This window comes from Podarcis gaigeae (assembly GCF_964106915.1).
Source record: "Podarcis gaigeae genome assembly, chromosome: 14".
Lineage (NCBI taxonomy): Eukaryota > Metazoa > Chordata > Lepidosauria > Squamata > Lacertidae > Podarcis > Podarcis gaigeae.
The window spans coordinates 16219830-16235055 of record NC_139690.1 but is presented as its reverse complement, the minus strand read 5'-3'; the positions used below and the strand labels follow the sequence as shown (position 1 = coordinate 16235055).

Below are 15226 nucleotides of genomic sequence, written 5' to 3'. Positions count from 1 at the left end.
GTCAGTTTTGCCAATTCTGCATAGTCCATCAGCTTCTCTTGCCATACTTCTTTCGTCGGAGTTTCCTCAGTCTTCCATCCTTGTGCTATTAAGACTCTCGCTGCCGTTGTCGCATACATGAATATATTTTTCAGCTTCTTTGGCAGGTCTTTCCCTACAAGCTACACATACTTCAAATTGAATTATGAACGCAATCAGATTTGGCCTTCCCAAGATGCCAAACAGGCAAGTGCCAGAAAAGTTGAATGATCTATGACAAGGTCGTCTTGGTACCAAGGGTGGGGAAATCCAAACAGTACCGCCTCTGAGCAAAGTACAATTCAGAAGATGCTCTAGGGCTCAAGCCACATTGCTGTGTGTTAGAGGTATCGGTTGGTTGCTAGAGAGCAATCAGGCAATATGCTTCAATAGTCTGTTTTAAAGGTTTCTTATCGGTGATAAAAACCTTTGGAATGCAGAGCGCCTCTATTCCATGTCTTGCTCATTTGAATCTGAGAGTGGGCGGTCCTTCAACCTTCCCCAGCAGAGTAGTTTCTTGACGCCCAGTCTGCGCCTTCCCTCTCTGTGCAGAAGCCTACTGCGCAAGGAGGGCGTGGGTAACGGGGGACCTCTCTCCTCCCCGCTTTGCCCAGGCAAGGTGTCCTGGCACTGCCTCACCTCCTCCGAGACCTGAAGCTCCTCTCCACTAGAGGCGTGGCTACCTTCCTCCGCTGAGGAAGTGCTGCTTCCCATGATCATTGGGGGCTCTCTGTAATCCATCCGGCTTTTCCCCTCTCACCCCTGAGCCGATGGCAGGTCCCTGACACTGTGCTTCTTGCACTCATTTCAAGAGAACTTGCACCAGTCAATGTCATAATAGCTTTTGCACATGTAATTGTGTCCCAAACCTGCCAGCTGAGATGATCTTGTTAGGACTGACTATGATGCAATTTTCCCTTCTACAGTTGTCTATTAAACTGTTGTGCAATATTATGGCCAAACCTTAGTTAGACACTACACGAACTAGCTTTGGTTCCAAAATCCAATTTGTTTGCTGACAGGCAGGAAGAGTATCATAGCACATGAGGGAAGGAGGAACATGCATACAAAATGGCGCATTTAGGAGCACTAAACCATGGTTTGGCACTATTCATGACCCAATTCTACATACCTTTGTGCGTCTCCTCCTTTCCCCTGTATCTTTTCTATTAGCAAAGCTATTTGTACAAATACTTTTCTATATATATTTCGCATTATAACATCTTTGTTTTGCATTAGTTTTTATAACTTTTGGCTTTTGCAATGTTGCTCTTGGTGCCATTTTTATTTATTTTTTTTTATTTCGTCAAAGAATGAAGCCCATAAGTAAAACTAAATACTGCATTTTTTCTGTGTATAAGATTATATTTTCCCCCAAATTTTAAAATTGGGGGTTGTCTTATACATGGAATGTTGCAATTATTTATTTCTTATTTTGGGGCTCAAAAAACAAGGGTCGTCTTATACATAGGGGCATCTTATACACGGAAAAATACGGTAATATTAAAACTGCTGCTTGTCCCTTTATAAATACTGCACCAGACATTAAGATAACAGGCCTGCTTTGAGAGCACACATGCCCCATTGTTCCCTTGGAAAGATTAAAAAGAACTCCATAATTTTCATATTCAGCAGACAAACCTGATCGTCGTAGCGGTAGGTGAGGAACTGTTCTCCTGTGGTGTCTTCCAAGAAGCTTCCTTGTGGTGATAATGCAAACTCAGGCAAGAAGTATGCACCTTGGGACTGTTCTGCTCTCGTCTGTAAAAGATTAGATGAGATCGTATTACGGCTGGTGAAAAAGAAAATCCCAACACATTCAGAAGCATGAGTACCCATCTGCAAGACCTGCTATGCCATATGACCAGGGGGGAGGCTCTGCAGCAGGGGCAGCAGCCCACTGGGGCTGATGGGGTGAAGGACAAGGCAGGGCAGCTTACAACAGGGGGAGCTAGGAAAAGGTGGGGCCAGAGGTCGCGGTAGACTAAAGGTAAAGGGACCCCTAACCATTAGGTCCGGTTGTAGCCGACTCTGGGGTTGCGGCGCTCATCTTGCTTTATTGGCCAAGGGAGCCAGCGTACAGCTTCCGGGTCATGTGGCCAGCATGACTAAGCCGCTTCTGACGAACCAGAGCAGCGCACGGAAACTCTGTTTACCTTCCCGCCAGAGCGGTACCTATTTATCTACTTGCACTGGCGTGCTTTTGAACTGCTAGGTTGGCAGGAGCAGGGACAGAGCAACGGGAGCTCACCCCGTCGCGGGGATTCGAACCGCCAACCTTCTGATCGGCAAGTCCTAGGCTCTGTGGTTTAACCAACAGCGCCACCCGCATCCCTCGCGGTAGACTAGAGCACACTTAATTCAGAGACACACACTTGGCACGCAGAGAAAGGCGTACATGGAGCATAAATGGTGGTGGAGAGAGAAAGAGCAAGGCTAGATGCTGGGAGGAAGAAGAGGGAGGTGACAGGAGAGAAATAGCAAGGAGGAGGAGGAAATGGTCAAAGATTTAGCTGTGGCGCAATGGGGCAGTGCGCCTGGTGGTGGTTCGAAGGTTGGGGGTTCAAGCCCACCCAGGGACGGCTGTGGGCAGAATTCCTGCATTGCAGAGGGCTGGACCAGATGACCCCAGGGGTTCCTTCCAACTCTACAATTCTATTATTGGGATTGGAAAAAGCCACGCTAAGGGCTGGGACAGAGCAAAAACAGAGAGCATGAAGGGCGGAAAGGGGAAGAGCAAGGGAGGTAAAGAATTTTCTGTGTTCTACTGCAATTAAAGGAACCCTTTTCTTCCCATGCGATCAGGTTAAATGCTCAACAAATAGGTCTTCTGGAAGAGCCCAGGTCTTCAACTTGGCACAGTGGTCCCAGGGTGAAAAATAGGACTTGTATTCTCCTATTACAAAGCCTGTGGGAATCCTTGCATAACATTCCGGAATAAATCTTCATATTAGCCCTTACATGAATGCTTCCTGAGAGAAGCGTTGGCTTCCAAGCTTGCAACACTAGGGTAGGTAAGTACTGTACAATACTGTCAAAAAAGTATAAATATACTGTATGAAGGAAATGATTTAGGAACACATGATGCAATTTTTAATGATTTGCATAATGCTGCTGTTACACTATGCAGGCACAGTCCTGATCAGGACCACAGCATGAGTGAGGGGAGGAAGAAATGTAAACATTTGTCCTCAACATGGTTCTGATTCAGATTAAACATTCCCTCACACTGCGGTCTTATTCCAGATTTCACCCCACCCCCACCAGCTGCAATAAATCTACCACACGTCGCAGCAAATAACTGTATAACATTGGAACCCAATATGAGATTGAGACAATTAATAAATTGCTTGCATCCCCTCTATCATTAACCCACATTTAAAATATTCAAGACATTATAGACCATTACAGATTTATTACAAACTATGCTAGTGCTTTAAAGCAGAGAAGTGGAACACTATAAATGATAAAAGAATGTCACTGACATCAAGTTGAGAAAAGTTATCCATCGCTGGGCAAAACAGCAGCCTATGGATGCAAACAACCCTGATCCCATTGAAGCCAATGTGGCAGAATTCCCGTTTGTTTTAATAGCTCTGGATTGCACTCAGTTACAGCAATCTGAATTCAGTCCAGAAGTATGGAAAATTTCAACCCAAGAGGTTAACTGTTAGAATGGAAAGAGTTTTGCAATCTTTACTGGCCTGGATATTAAGCACCCAATAAAATATGGGAAGAGAGAGCAAAAATTAAATTTTATAACAGCAGCAGCCTACTAAACACTACTGAGGGTGAAATATCGTTTGGAGCAAGTGCAAAAGCATAGCATTCAACAAACATTTGCAAAGAGCAGCCTTTCCAACCTGTTATCCTCCAGATGGCGTTGGACTAAAGCTCCCATCAGCCTTCGCCAGCAAGGGGTGATGGGAGTTGTAGTCCAACAATATCCAGAGGATACCAAGCCAGGCACACTTATTTTATCCCTTTCTTTCTTTCTGATTCATAGTACAGTGGTACCTTGGTTTAAGAACAGCTTAGTTTATGAACAACTTGGATTAAGAACACTGCAAACACGGAAGCTGGTGTTTTGGTTTATGAACTTTGCCTTGGAATAAGAACATGTTTCGCTTCCTGTTGAGTGTGTCCCATTTGTATATTGAGTCCGCTGCTGTGGGAAAGCAGTTTGAAATTGTGATGGTTGCTGTCCTTGACATATCCTTCTCAGTAGGCAAGAACCATTTACCATATTTTTCATCTGATGGAACAGCACTAATTAGACAGCAGTCAATTCAACACAGAGATGGCAATCTAAGATACTTCTGGGTCCACAAAACAAAACAAAACAATTATATGACATGCCAATGCTGCTACTTTAGAACTCGTGTATCTGAAGATATTTCAGCCAGTCGACGGTGCTTCTAAGGCAAATGGAACATACTGCTTAAGTTTACTCATTTCTGCACCATGCTTCAATATACGCTGAAACAGATGACAGAACTACTGAAACTGTGTTCTTAGTACAAACTTCCACAGAGCACCTGATAGTATGAGAAAACAGAAAAAAGATGGGCATTGATACAGACACTGGGAATTAGGGAATAGAGAAGGTTAGAAGGAAAGAAGACAAATAGCAGTGTTGAAAGACAAAACCGCAATGAAGCAACCGGTAGAGTTCCTTGAGGAGCAATCCTGGGGCCCTTCTTATACTTTGGTAGCGACCTAAGGAGTGGAAACAGGGATCTACACATAAAATTTACTAATGTGGAATCACAATGGAGTCATATACTGCCAAATCCACCTGTGAAGGATGGGCTGCAATAAAGAGAAACAAATTGAAATGGAAATAAGGAGGTCACACTCTAGGGGCAGAACAGAATTTAGGTTTTTGGATGAGTGAGCTAGAGAGGCTTGCAGACTCAGATGCAGAGTGACTGGGCCCACAGGTCGTCGTCCCCCCCCGCAACTAATCGACTGCGGTTCCCAAATTTTTGTACCACCGCCCCTGTGGTTACATAAACTCCTCCCCAGTGCCCCCTACCCTATAAATAGCATTATTCAGAATGGTGGTTTGCACAAACCACGAAGGAAGAAACTAACGCAATAAAAATTCAAGAGAATGCATATTTATTCAGAACACATTTTAAACAATTAATCAGTTCAACTAAATTGATGAACTTGATCCACTGATACTAGCTTTTCAAGTCGTTTACACTTCCAGCGCCCCCCCCCCCCAATGTTCGCCCCTTGCTTCTTTGCATCCTCCCTAGGTAATCCCCCTAGGGGTGCTACCACACACTTTAGGAACCACTGATTTATATACAGGCATTCCCCCACTTATGCAGGGGTCACGTTCCAGGCCTCTGCGCATGTAAGTGAAATTTTGTAAAGTGGGAAGCACGCCACTTGAACAAGGAAGGTGCAGGATGAGGAAGGAGGGAGGGAGGGAGGGAGGGAGAGACTCAAGTACACTGCTAGGGCTGCTGCCCCAAGCCTTCCCTCCAGTCTCTCCTGGGCAGCAGCCCCAAGCGACTTCCGGGCAGCAGTTGTTCACTTCTTTGAGTTCCTCCTCCCATCTCTGTTTTGTCCCAGCAGCTCTTGTTGCCCTCAGCCTCCCCAATCGGCTCAGCTCCTCACACTCTCTCCCCACAACCCCTCTTCTCTTCCGCGCCCCAACCCCATGTTGTTAGGAGATGGATTTACGCCTCTCCCACTGGCCCGGGGCTGTGCAGCTAGTGGCGCACTGGGGCGCCTATTCTCTAGGATGCCAAGAGCTGCTTTAGGACCCAGCGGCACAGCAGATGGATGCCGATCCCATATGTTCTGGTCCCTCCCCCCTGCCTATCTCTATCGACGTAAGACAATATCACTTAGGCAATTATCTGCAAAACAAACAATAAATGTCCATAAAAATGGCAAAAGTAGTTTCTTTCCCAAATAAGTTTTATCATACTTAAACAACTGCAAATGCAGTAAATAAAGAGAGCACTTGTAAATATATCAGTGGCTCAGTGCTCATTTCTTCCCTTTCCAAATTAGATGTTATCTTGAACAATTGCAAATGCAATAAAGAGTCCACCTGTGATATACCAGTGGTTCAGTGCTCAGACGTCGTTCCGGTAATCAGATATTTCATCGCCAAAGGGTGTAGTCATCGAGCTTTGCAGTAAATAATATACAAGAGAAGACAGTATGTGAGTAGTAGGATTTGAATTTGCTGAATTAATTGTTAAAAAGGGATACAAAAAAGGGAGGCGTGAGGAAGTCAGGAAAATAAGTTAATCAAAGATGAACAATTAGAAAAGAGTGATTTGTGGGTTTTTTCTTATTCCATTTTTGTGTGTTGATTGATTTTTCTTTTTCCCTCGTTAGGTTAAATGTCTATATTTTATGTTTTGTGAAATTTTGGATTGTTGTGTTTTATATTTTCCCTGTGTTTTTATTGTTCTTTGTTTGGTTGTTGTTTCCTTTTCTATTGTTAAACTTAATAAAATATTATTATATTAAAAAAAGAGAAGACAGTATGTGAGCGACTTACAGCAGGGGTATCCCTGTCCCCATCTGCATGTTTCCATCCGGAGGAGCATAGAAAGAGAACAATGTCCTTCATTTTGTTAATGGGTGTGTGGGTGTACACACACCCCACAGTGCCAGGAGTGGGGATCTGAGCCACAGACAGGAGCAGCCAATCAATATTTATTTCCCTGTGCCACATGTATATGTGCTCGTGCCTTGGGGGGAGGGGAGTGCCTGTACAGTGGTACCTCGGGTTAAGAACGTAATTCATTCCGGAGGTCCGTTCTTAAACTGAAACTGTTCTTAACCTGAGGTACCACTTTAGCTAATGGCCCTCCCGCTACCACGTGATTTCTGTTCTCATCCTGAAGCAAAGTTCTTAACCTGAGGTACTATTTCTGCGTTAGCGGAGTCTGTAACCTGAAGCATCTGTAACCTGAGGTACCATTGTACTGGGAAAATGTCTGACCTCAGCTGCTTCCTTATAGCATAGACCCACTGCATGTTTTTTATAATAAAAAATAAATCTACCAAGTTGGTACCTGCAAAGCCCTGCCCGCTCCCGACAAAGGATTTGTGGGTACACTGCAGAGCAGTATAAAAACAGCAAGAATTTGGGAAAGGGAGCTGGAGGTGGGATCCAAAAGTAGCAGAATTAATTCTTCGGCTGTTCTGAGTTCAGCACTTACTAAGCCCATCCCCAGGCCAGGGGAGGACATTTTGAACCCAGCGGCTTGTGGGAGATCCAAGGCTCAAATCCTTGCTCAGCAGTGATGAAGCCAGGAGGGCTCAACCCTTAAGTGGCTTCACTCGCTCCACCCACAGAGTTCTGCTTGGCTGCACTCCTCACCAACCCCGAATGACCCAGGAGCTTTATATAAGGCCTCAGCTGCAGGCATGAGGCTGCCTGTTCATTGCAGCAGCAATTCTCCACTTGAGTAAACGCTGAATGCTGGATATCTGCCTTGTTTATTGCCTTGAGATCCTGGCTCTATTCCTCATGCCTCATTCTTGCTATTTCCCCTTAGGTCTCACTCCCATCCAAGTCACTCCTACTTCAGGGTTTGACTACAATTATGAGCCCGGCTCCTAGGCTTCTCGTATAAGCAGAGTGTGGGCGTACACTGCCTAGAGGGATTTTGATGGCCAAGACTCCCCCCAAAGAAGCAAAGGCCTTTATAAAACTGGTCCGGCTACCTTGACTTTCTTATATATATATATTTGCACTTCCTCATATCAATGTGATTGGCGGAAAAGGCCCTGATTGTGAGAGTCCGTGATAACTCCAGCACGTGCAAGTTGCAAGCAGGAGTCCGCAACCCTGTCCTAATTAATTCTCAAATCCAGTATCACATCTAATGCAAGCAGCACCGTCGGTTCAGCCAATAACCCCCCGCTGGGAATAAAGGAGTATCAACAGACAAGCTTTAATTAAAATAACTTCAGTGGCTGCATTTCCAGAGAAGTCTAAGTGCAACCCCTTTCCATCACTGCTAATAGACTCTCTTATAATTAGCTGAAAGAGAAATCCTTTTTGCATTTCCTTTCAAAATCACCCTCCCCCCCCCCAATTGTATTTATTTTACAAAGATTGTAATTCAGCAACCATCAGGTTAAAAAATATCCATGGAATATCATTGCTGGTCAAGGCTTTCCAAACCACTGAAAGATGGTTGCAAACCACTGAAACACTATTGTCCAGCAGTGATAGGAAGGTGGTATAATAGGTATGTTTGCTGTTTAGATGGCAAGATAGATAATCTACTATCGTCTTTTCTGGCATTGTGCTTAGCATAGTGGGCAGTTTTAATTGAACATCAAGCTTAATTATATAAAATTTAACCTTTCCATTACTATTAGCAGCTTTATTACTACTTACATTAGGTAGTTTGCATGCATAGTAATGTACAAAAGAAGCTGTAAAAAGTTAAAGATAAAAATTGATAATTGCAATGGATTAGCTAATGGTGCAGTCTAGTAGAGTTTTATTTATTTTTCCCCCATTTTTTATTATTAAAGATTTTCTTGATTTACAGAAGTATGTGTAATGTAAAATCACCCTTTATAGCAAAGGCAACAGCACTGAATGGGAAGAGACTTTCCCCCTGTGGCATGAGAGTTAATTAACTCCGTGCAAGGTGTCCCAAAATCTTTCCACCGGTTTCTTTCTGTTATTAAATGTCAAGCATGTACCAGATTGGACCTTCGTGAAAAATGCCTTATCACATTCAGGGCGAGGCAGAAAAATAAGCTTTTTCCTATAACAGGGTCACAAACCCTTATCCGTGTTGTTCAGTCTTCTTCCCAGTTCAACTTTTGGGGACACTTGGAAGAGGCTGATTCACATCGTGTTTTCTCATGGCATGCCACCTGTGTTACAGATGGCACAAATGGGCATCTTTCTTTTCTTTTTGCTTCAGCAAAAAATAAAGATGGGGGGGGGGAGAATTATACCAATCAACAGCAACAACCCCCACAACAAAAACCCCTAAACAAAACCGCAGCCCAAGAGTCAGTTCCGCAGCCTCAAGCTTTTGTAGCTGGAGTCAGTCAGGGTGGGAAAGGGTCTGCAAGGCAGGGAGCAGGTCTTCCAGGTATGCTTGAACTCTGCCAATGGGTCTTCCTGGCCTGGGTGGAAGATAAGAGTCCTCCAAGAAAATTAATATTCATTGCTTCACACTCACTTTTGTCTCAGAGCCTGCCCAGCACTACTGTGTCCAGACTCCCAGCTCCCCAAAACAGCAGGCAGAAGTTCCTTTCCAAAGTCTTTTGTTAGGCTACTGCGATGCATAAGCCCCTAAGGTCCCGTATTTTCCCGTGTATAATACGTCCCCATGTATAAGACTATTTTGGAGGGGAGGGACGTGGGTGGAGCTGTGGGTTAAACCACTGAGCCTAGGACTTGCCAATCAGAATGTCAGCAGTTCGAATCCCCGCGACGGGGTGAGCTCCCATTGCTCGGTCCCTGCTCCTGCCAACCTAGCAGTTCGAAAGCATGTCAAAGTGCAAGTAGATAAATAGGTACCGCTCTGGCGGGAAGGTCAACGGCGTTTCTGTGCGCTGTTCTGGTTGGCCATAAGCGGCTTAGTCATGCAGGCCACATGACCCGGAAACTGTACACCGGCTCCCTCAGCCAATAAAGCGAGATGAGCGCCGCAACCCCAGAGTCGGCCACAACTGGACCTAATGGTCAGGGGTGCCTTTACCTTTACCTATTTTTGGGGGGACTCCAAATTAAGAAAACACCCCTCAGCACTACCCATGTATAAGACGAGCCCCAAATTTAAACCTATTTTTTTGGTGAAAAAACCTAGTCTTTATACACGGGAAAATACGGTACTTTAGGCAATCCTCCACATTGCTGATCCCCTATTCATTACTACACAATGCAGACTTCCTAGCTATGCAGACCCAACCCTTAGCTCTCTCCTTCTCTGACTTGAGTAGGGAATGGGCTGAATGATGGAGGGGGGAACGGGGACATTTCTGCAGGTGCTTTGCTTCACCGACTCAGGCTGCAGCCTCTGTTGCTCTTCTCCTGGACCTGGGAGATGGAATGGGCATCTCCTGCTCTTGCAAAGAGAGTAGCCTCGCCCTATGTGGAGTACCAGGACCCCTGGCCAGCCTCCAGCTGCACCGGGGCATGTTTGCTCAGGAGGGGTTTCTACGGAACAGGAGGATCCAGCAGGAACTGAGGAGGCAGAGGGGCTCGGCTTGGGGAAGAGATTGGAGAAACTCCCCCTCCATCATTCACATCCTCAGCTTGGATCTCTGATGGATGATTCCCTCATTTCTTGTGGGTCCCCTACAGGGTGGATTTGATTTAAATCAAATCGATTTAAATCACTAGTCAGTAAGACTTGATTTAATTTTTCTTTCTTTTTTTACAGAAAGACTCATTCTTGCTGGTATAGTCTTAATATTTACAACCAGAGGAAGGTTTCATTTTTGGAATAATAAATTTCCAGAGTAGTTTTTACAGTTCTGTCAAAAACTACTGATCTGGTTATACTATTAGAAATACATAGACAGATAATTATGAAATTATTGTGAGGCTTAATAAGCTAACTGTTTATATTTGGACAGCTTTTCTGCTGTACTTGATTGGAAGGAGAAAAATAATCATTTCCTTAATAACAATTTGAACAACTTATTTAACTAAAGCAGTAACATTATAGCAGATGTATCCATGTTTGTTAACTGATGTGGTTAAACTTTTAAAAAAACAAAAACAAAGCTCAGACTGAGTTTTAGCACACATGAAAAACTTAAAACAAATCCTTATTCTGAAATTAAAATTAAAGCATACATGATTTGATCTCAATGCAAGGTACATCTATAAAGCTGTTCCACTATTTAAAAAACACAAATTCACCATCTTAATTATCACCTCCACCAAAAAGTAAAAACGAATAGTTTACCTATTAGGCTATTATTGTAATTTCAAGCTGCCTAATTACACTGACATTTACAGGTAAATTTCCAGCTGTTGCCATAATTCTGGCATTAAAGGTTATTTCCAAGGTTCACCCGTGTTTCATAACATGCCTTCAACCAGCTTCTCTGGATGACTGGATCGTAATTGTTCATATTTATATATAAATAACCAGAGGATGTATTCTAATCTGCGATATAAGAGCCAAAACAATGCTTTAGAATTCAACCCTTTTATTTTTTAAAAAAGGTTAATGCACCAGGAAACCAACTTGAAGAAGTTACTGGAGCAGAACTCACGGAACACTTGATTTACTTTATTTTATTTTGAGTAATTGTCACTGAACTTGTAGGCTTCCACTCATGCAAAACATCCGAGCAAGGGATATTGTAAGAGAATCAAAGAGTGTGGCATTCGTGGCTGGTGCCCACTGGAACTGGCAAGACAGAAAGACAGGACGACAAGTAGGTGGAACCAGAGCCAACTACAGTGGTACCTCAGGTTAAGAACCTAATTCATTCTGGAGATCCATTCTTAACCTGAAACTGTTCTTAACCTGAAGCACCACTTTAGCTAATGGGGCCTCCCACTACTGCTGCACCGCCGGAGCACGATTTCTGTTCTCATCCTGAAGCAAAGTTCTTAACCTGAGGTAATATTTCTGGGTTAGCAGAGTCTCTAACCTGAAGCGTATGTAACCTGAGGTACCACTGTATTTCTAATTTTGGCCCCTGCTCCCCCCAGCTGAATTCTGCAAGGGGTCAACACTGAGACTAAAGGGGAGGTAGCTGGAAGGCAGTGCTACTTTCTGAACTGACTGTAAGAAAGAAGGGAGGGAGGGAGGCGAAGGTTGGCTGCAGGGAGACTGAAGTGGGTGGGGCAATGCCTCATTTGATCTAAAGGTAAAGGTAAAGGGACCCCTGACCATTAGGTCCAGTCGTGGCCGACTCTGGGGTTGTGGCACTCATCTCGCTTTATTGGCCGAGGAAGCCGGCATACAGCTTCCAGGTCATATGGCCAGCATGACTAAGCCGCTTCTGGCCAACCAGAACAGCGCACGGAAACGCTGTTTACCTTCCCGCCAGAGCGGTACCTATTTATCTACTTGCACTTTGATGTGCTTTCAAACTGCTAGGTTGGCAGGAGCAGGGACCGAGCAATGGGAGCTCACCCCGTCGCGGGGATTCGAACCACCAACCTTCTGATCGGCAAGTCCTAGGCCAGGGGTCTGCAACCTTTAAGACAAAAAGAGCCACTTGGACCTGTTTCCGAAGGAAAAAAAAACTGGGAACCGCAAAACTCGTCATTATAAAAATATCTTTTTTGTCACTTTTTAATTATTTCTTTGTTTGACTGCTCCTCATAGAAATAAGCGTTAAATTAACAAGCTACCTTTTTTTTGGTGTGTGTTCTTCACTCCCCTTCAAAACAGTGACCAGCGTACATGCCCCCTTTCAATGCAGTGACCAGCATACATGACCCTTACAATGTAGTGGGCGGGCGGGCGGGAAGGTGACGTCGGGACGGTGCGTGACTAACGCACGCACCGCCCCCATGCGACGTCACAGCCAGTACAGCGCCCGCCACAGTGGGGAGTGTCGGGGTGCACAATGCGCCTCCTCCCCTCGCTAGTATCCGCCCTGGAGCCGCGGCAAAGGCGTAAAAGAGCCACATGCGGCTCCGGAGCCGTGGGTTGCAGACCCCTGTCCTAGGCTCTGTGGTTTAACCCACAGCGCCACCCGCGTCCCTTCATTTGACCTAGTGGACCGCAATTATCTGTGGAGTACTCCAGGGTTCCTCCAAGAGTGAGGTCAGTAAAAAATGAGACAAATAAATAAATGAGTGAAACTGCTGTCTGGGCACAGCCTTAATCCAACACAAGATTTGGAAAAAAAGTTGCCACATAAACTAATTAGGATATGGCAATTTTCCCAGGAAAGCTGTTTAGATCTAGCCTTAGGTTCTCAAGAGTTCCTTCTGTTTTGCCCAATTCTTACTTTAGTTTGCGGAAGTACAAGGGCTCCTGACAACATGCCAACCAGTTCAAGACACAAATGGATCCAGGCCATACTTGGCTCCCGCCGCCTTTGTTCTCTCCAGAAAACCACAGAGGCAGCATTGGTATGTAGTGCTTCGAGCATTCATTTGGGGAGGTTGGGGGTGGAGAGACAGACAAAAGGTGAACAGAAGACAGTGCCAAAAACAGGAAATGCTAAGACTTGCCAAGCCAACAAATAAATGAGCAAGATGGTGGCACAGTTAGAAGATGGGGAGAAGTTGATTCAGCTCATATTTTTATGCAGATTTGCCCTTCCTAGATCAAGATGCAACCTGAAACACAGCTCTCCTTTCAAACCCACACTTTCCCCCCACCTAGTGATGCAACTCTCCAAACATACAACGCAAAACCAACGTGCATATTAGTGAAAACAACATACAGAAGTGCAATATATGAGAGGGAAATTGCTTGTAAAAATGCTTACAATCAAGAAAATTGTGCACAAAGATACCTATTGTGCAGGAAAATGCATATGGATTTTCAAGGAAAATATGCATATATGGATTTTCAAGGGGCAGGATTCACAACTGGGTGAACCAAGCTTAAAGACTGGAAAGGAAACTGAGAAAAGCTGAAATTGAGAGACTTCTTTTAAAAAGTTAAGAATTCGGAAAGAGGTGTGAATTTCTCCTCTTACGTGGGCAAAGCACACACAGAAAAACACAGGCACACACAGCCTTCATCAAAGGCCTCATCTTAAACCAGGCTATTACCTGGCTGTTTTTATAAATGAGCTCAGTGAGCTCTCTGTGCGCATAATGTACCCCTCAACATTACTCTTCTCGTGTTTGATCTTCTGCTATGAAGCACCATTCTGCTTGGAAAGAGAATTATTCCACAGAACCTACCACCCAGCCCTTTCTTTACCCTTCCAGTAATCCTCCCCTCCCGGATGTTTCTACTTTCCCCCAGTAACCCTCTGGCGTAACACTCTCTTCCCGTCAGGGCTAAACCAAACAGCCTTGATTGTTCAGATCTAGTTTTCTATAGGTTTTTAAAAAAAACTTAGGAGGGCAACGCCTCTCTCTCCACCAAACCAGTGTTTTTGGTTTGCCTGACACTTATAGGGAGAAACTGTAGCTTAGTGGTAGAGAATAGGTTTTGCATGCAAAGGTTTGACCCCTGACCTCTTGCAAGTTTTATGCCCAGCTTTTCAATCAAATGAATCTGAAGGCAGCTGACAAGGTGCAATACAAAAACTCTGTAACTCTTTGACTCATATATGGCCCAGCAGCCCTCAGCCCTCTGGCTGTGGCCAAAGCATACTTCCTGCCAGTATTAATGACATTTTCCCTGGTCATTTTTTCCTAACGCTTTTGAGATTAGTAACTTCAAAGCAACAGGAGGTGCTCCATTGGTACTGTTAACAAACAAAGTGATTCCAACACCTATTGCAGGATCAGGTAATGTTGCAGATCCACTGGCTCAGCAAACTTCTATGTGAGCAATGAAGCTTCCCCTCCCTCTCTCTCTACTGTCCCTGCCTCTCCTATGTGCCCTAAAAATCAACTCCGAAGCATTAGGGGCACCCCTCTGGAGCAGATTTGGGGGGGGGTCATAGGGTAGGAAACAGAAGTCTTGTGGTGCCAGCAAAACTGCACACATGCATCTGCCTCAGGAAACAGTGGAAGAGGGTGCCATTGGGGGTGAAGTCAAACTGCTGGGCATTTGCAGAGCCTGCTGTGGCTGTAGAGACCAATACAGTCATATCTCGGGTTACAGATGCTTCAGGTGCATTTTTTCGGGTTGCGGACCGCTGAAACCCGGAAGTACCGGAATGGGTTACTTCCGGGTTTTGGTGGTCACGCATGTGCAGAAGCGCTGAATCGCAACCCGCGCATGCGGAAATGCGGGTTGCAAAAACCGTGGGTTGCAAACATGCATCCCGCACGGATCACGTTCGCAACCCAAGCGTCCACTGTATGGGGGAGGCATATTTTGCTACAGCTGGGGGCAGATGAAGGTGTCCGGTGGTGTTGCCACAGATGCACCATTTTCTCTCTGCGTTCCTCCCAATGGCCATTTGTCCTATGGTCACTACTATGGATTACATGGCCTATCTGCCTCCAGGCACTGTGGTTGTCTGCAAGGATTTTCCACATGGTTGAGGTTATCAGCCTTCATGTCATGTTTGCAGGCATCTTTGTAACGCAGAGTTGACACTAGATTGCAACCCATAGTTATTACACACATGTTCCGAG

At 44.9% G+C, this 15226-nt stretch overlaps 1 protein-coding gene across 2 annotated transcripts in view; it reads right to left on the bottom strand.

The window, feature by feature from the left end:
- ADAMTSL3 (ADAMTS like 3) overlaps positions 1 to 15226 on the bottom strand; it is a 283528-nt gene that overhangs the window by 225561 nt on the left and 42741 nt on the right. For both annotated transcript variants that reach the window (XM_083712399.1, XM_083712400.1), the window contains one exon: positions 1660 to 1779. In XM_083712399.1, the coding sequence (XP_083568525.1) occupies positions 1660 to 1779 (120 nt within the window). The remainder of the gene's footprint in view (positions 1 to 1659; positions 1780 to 15226) is intronic.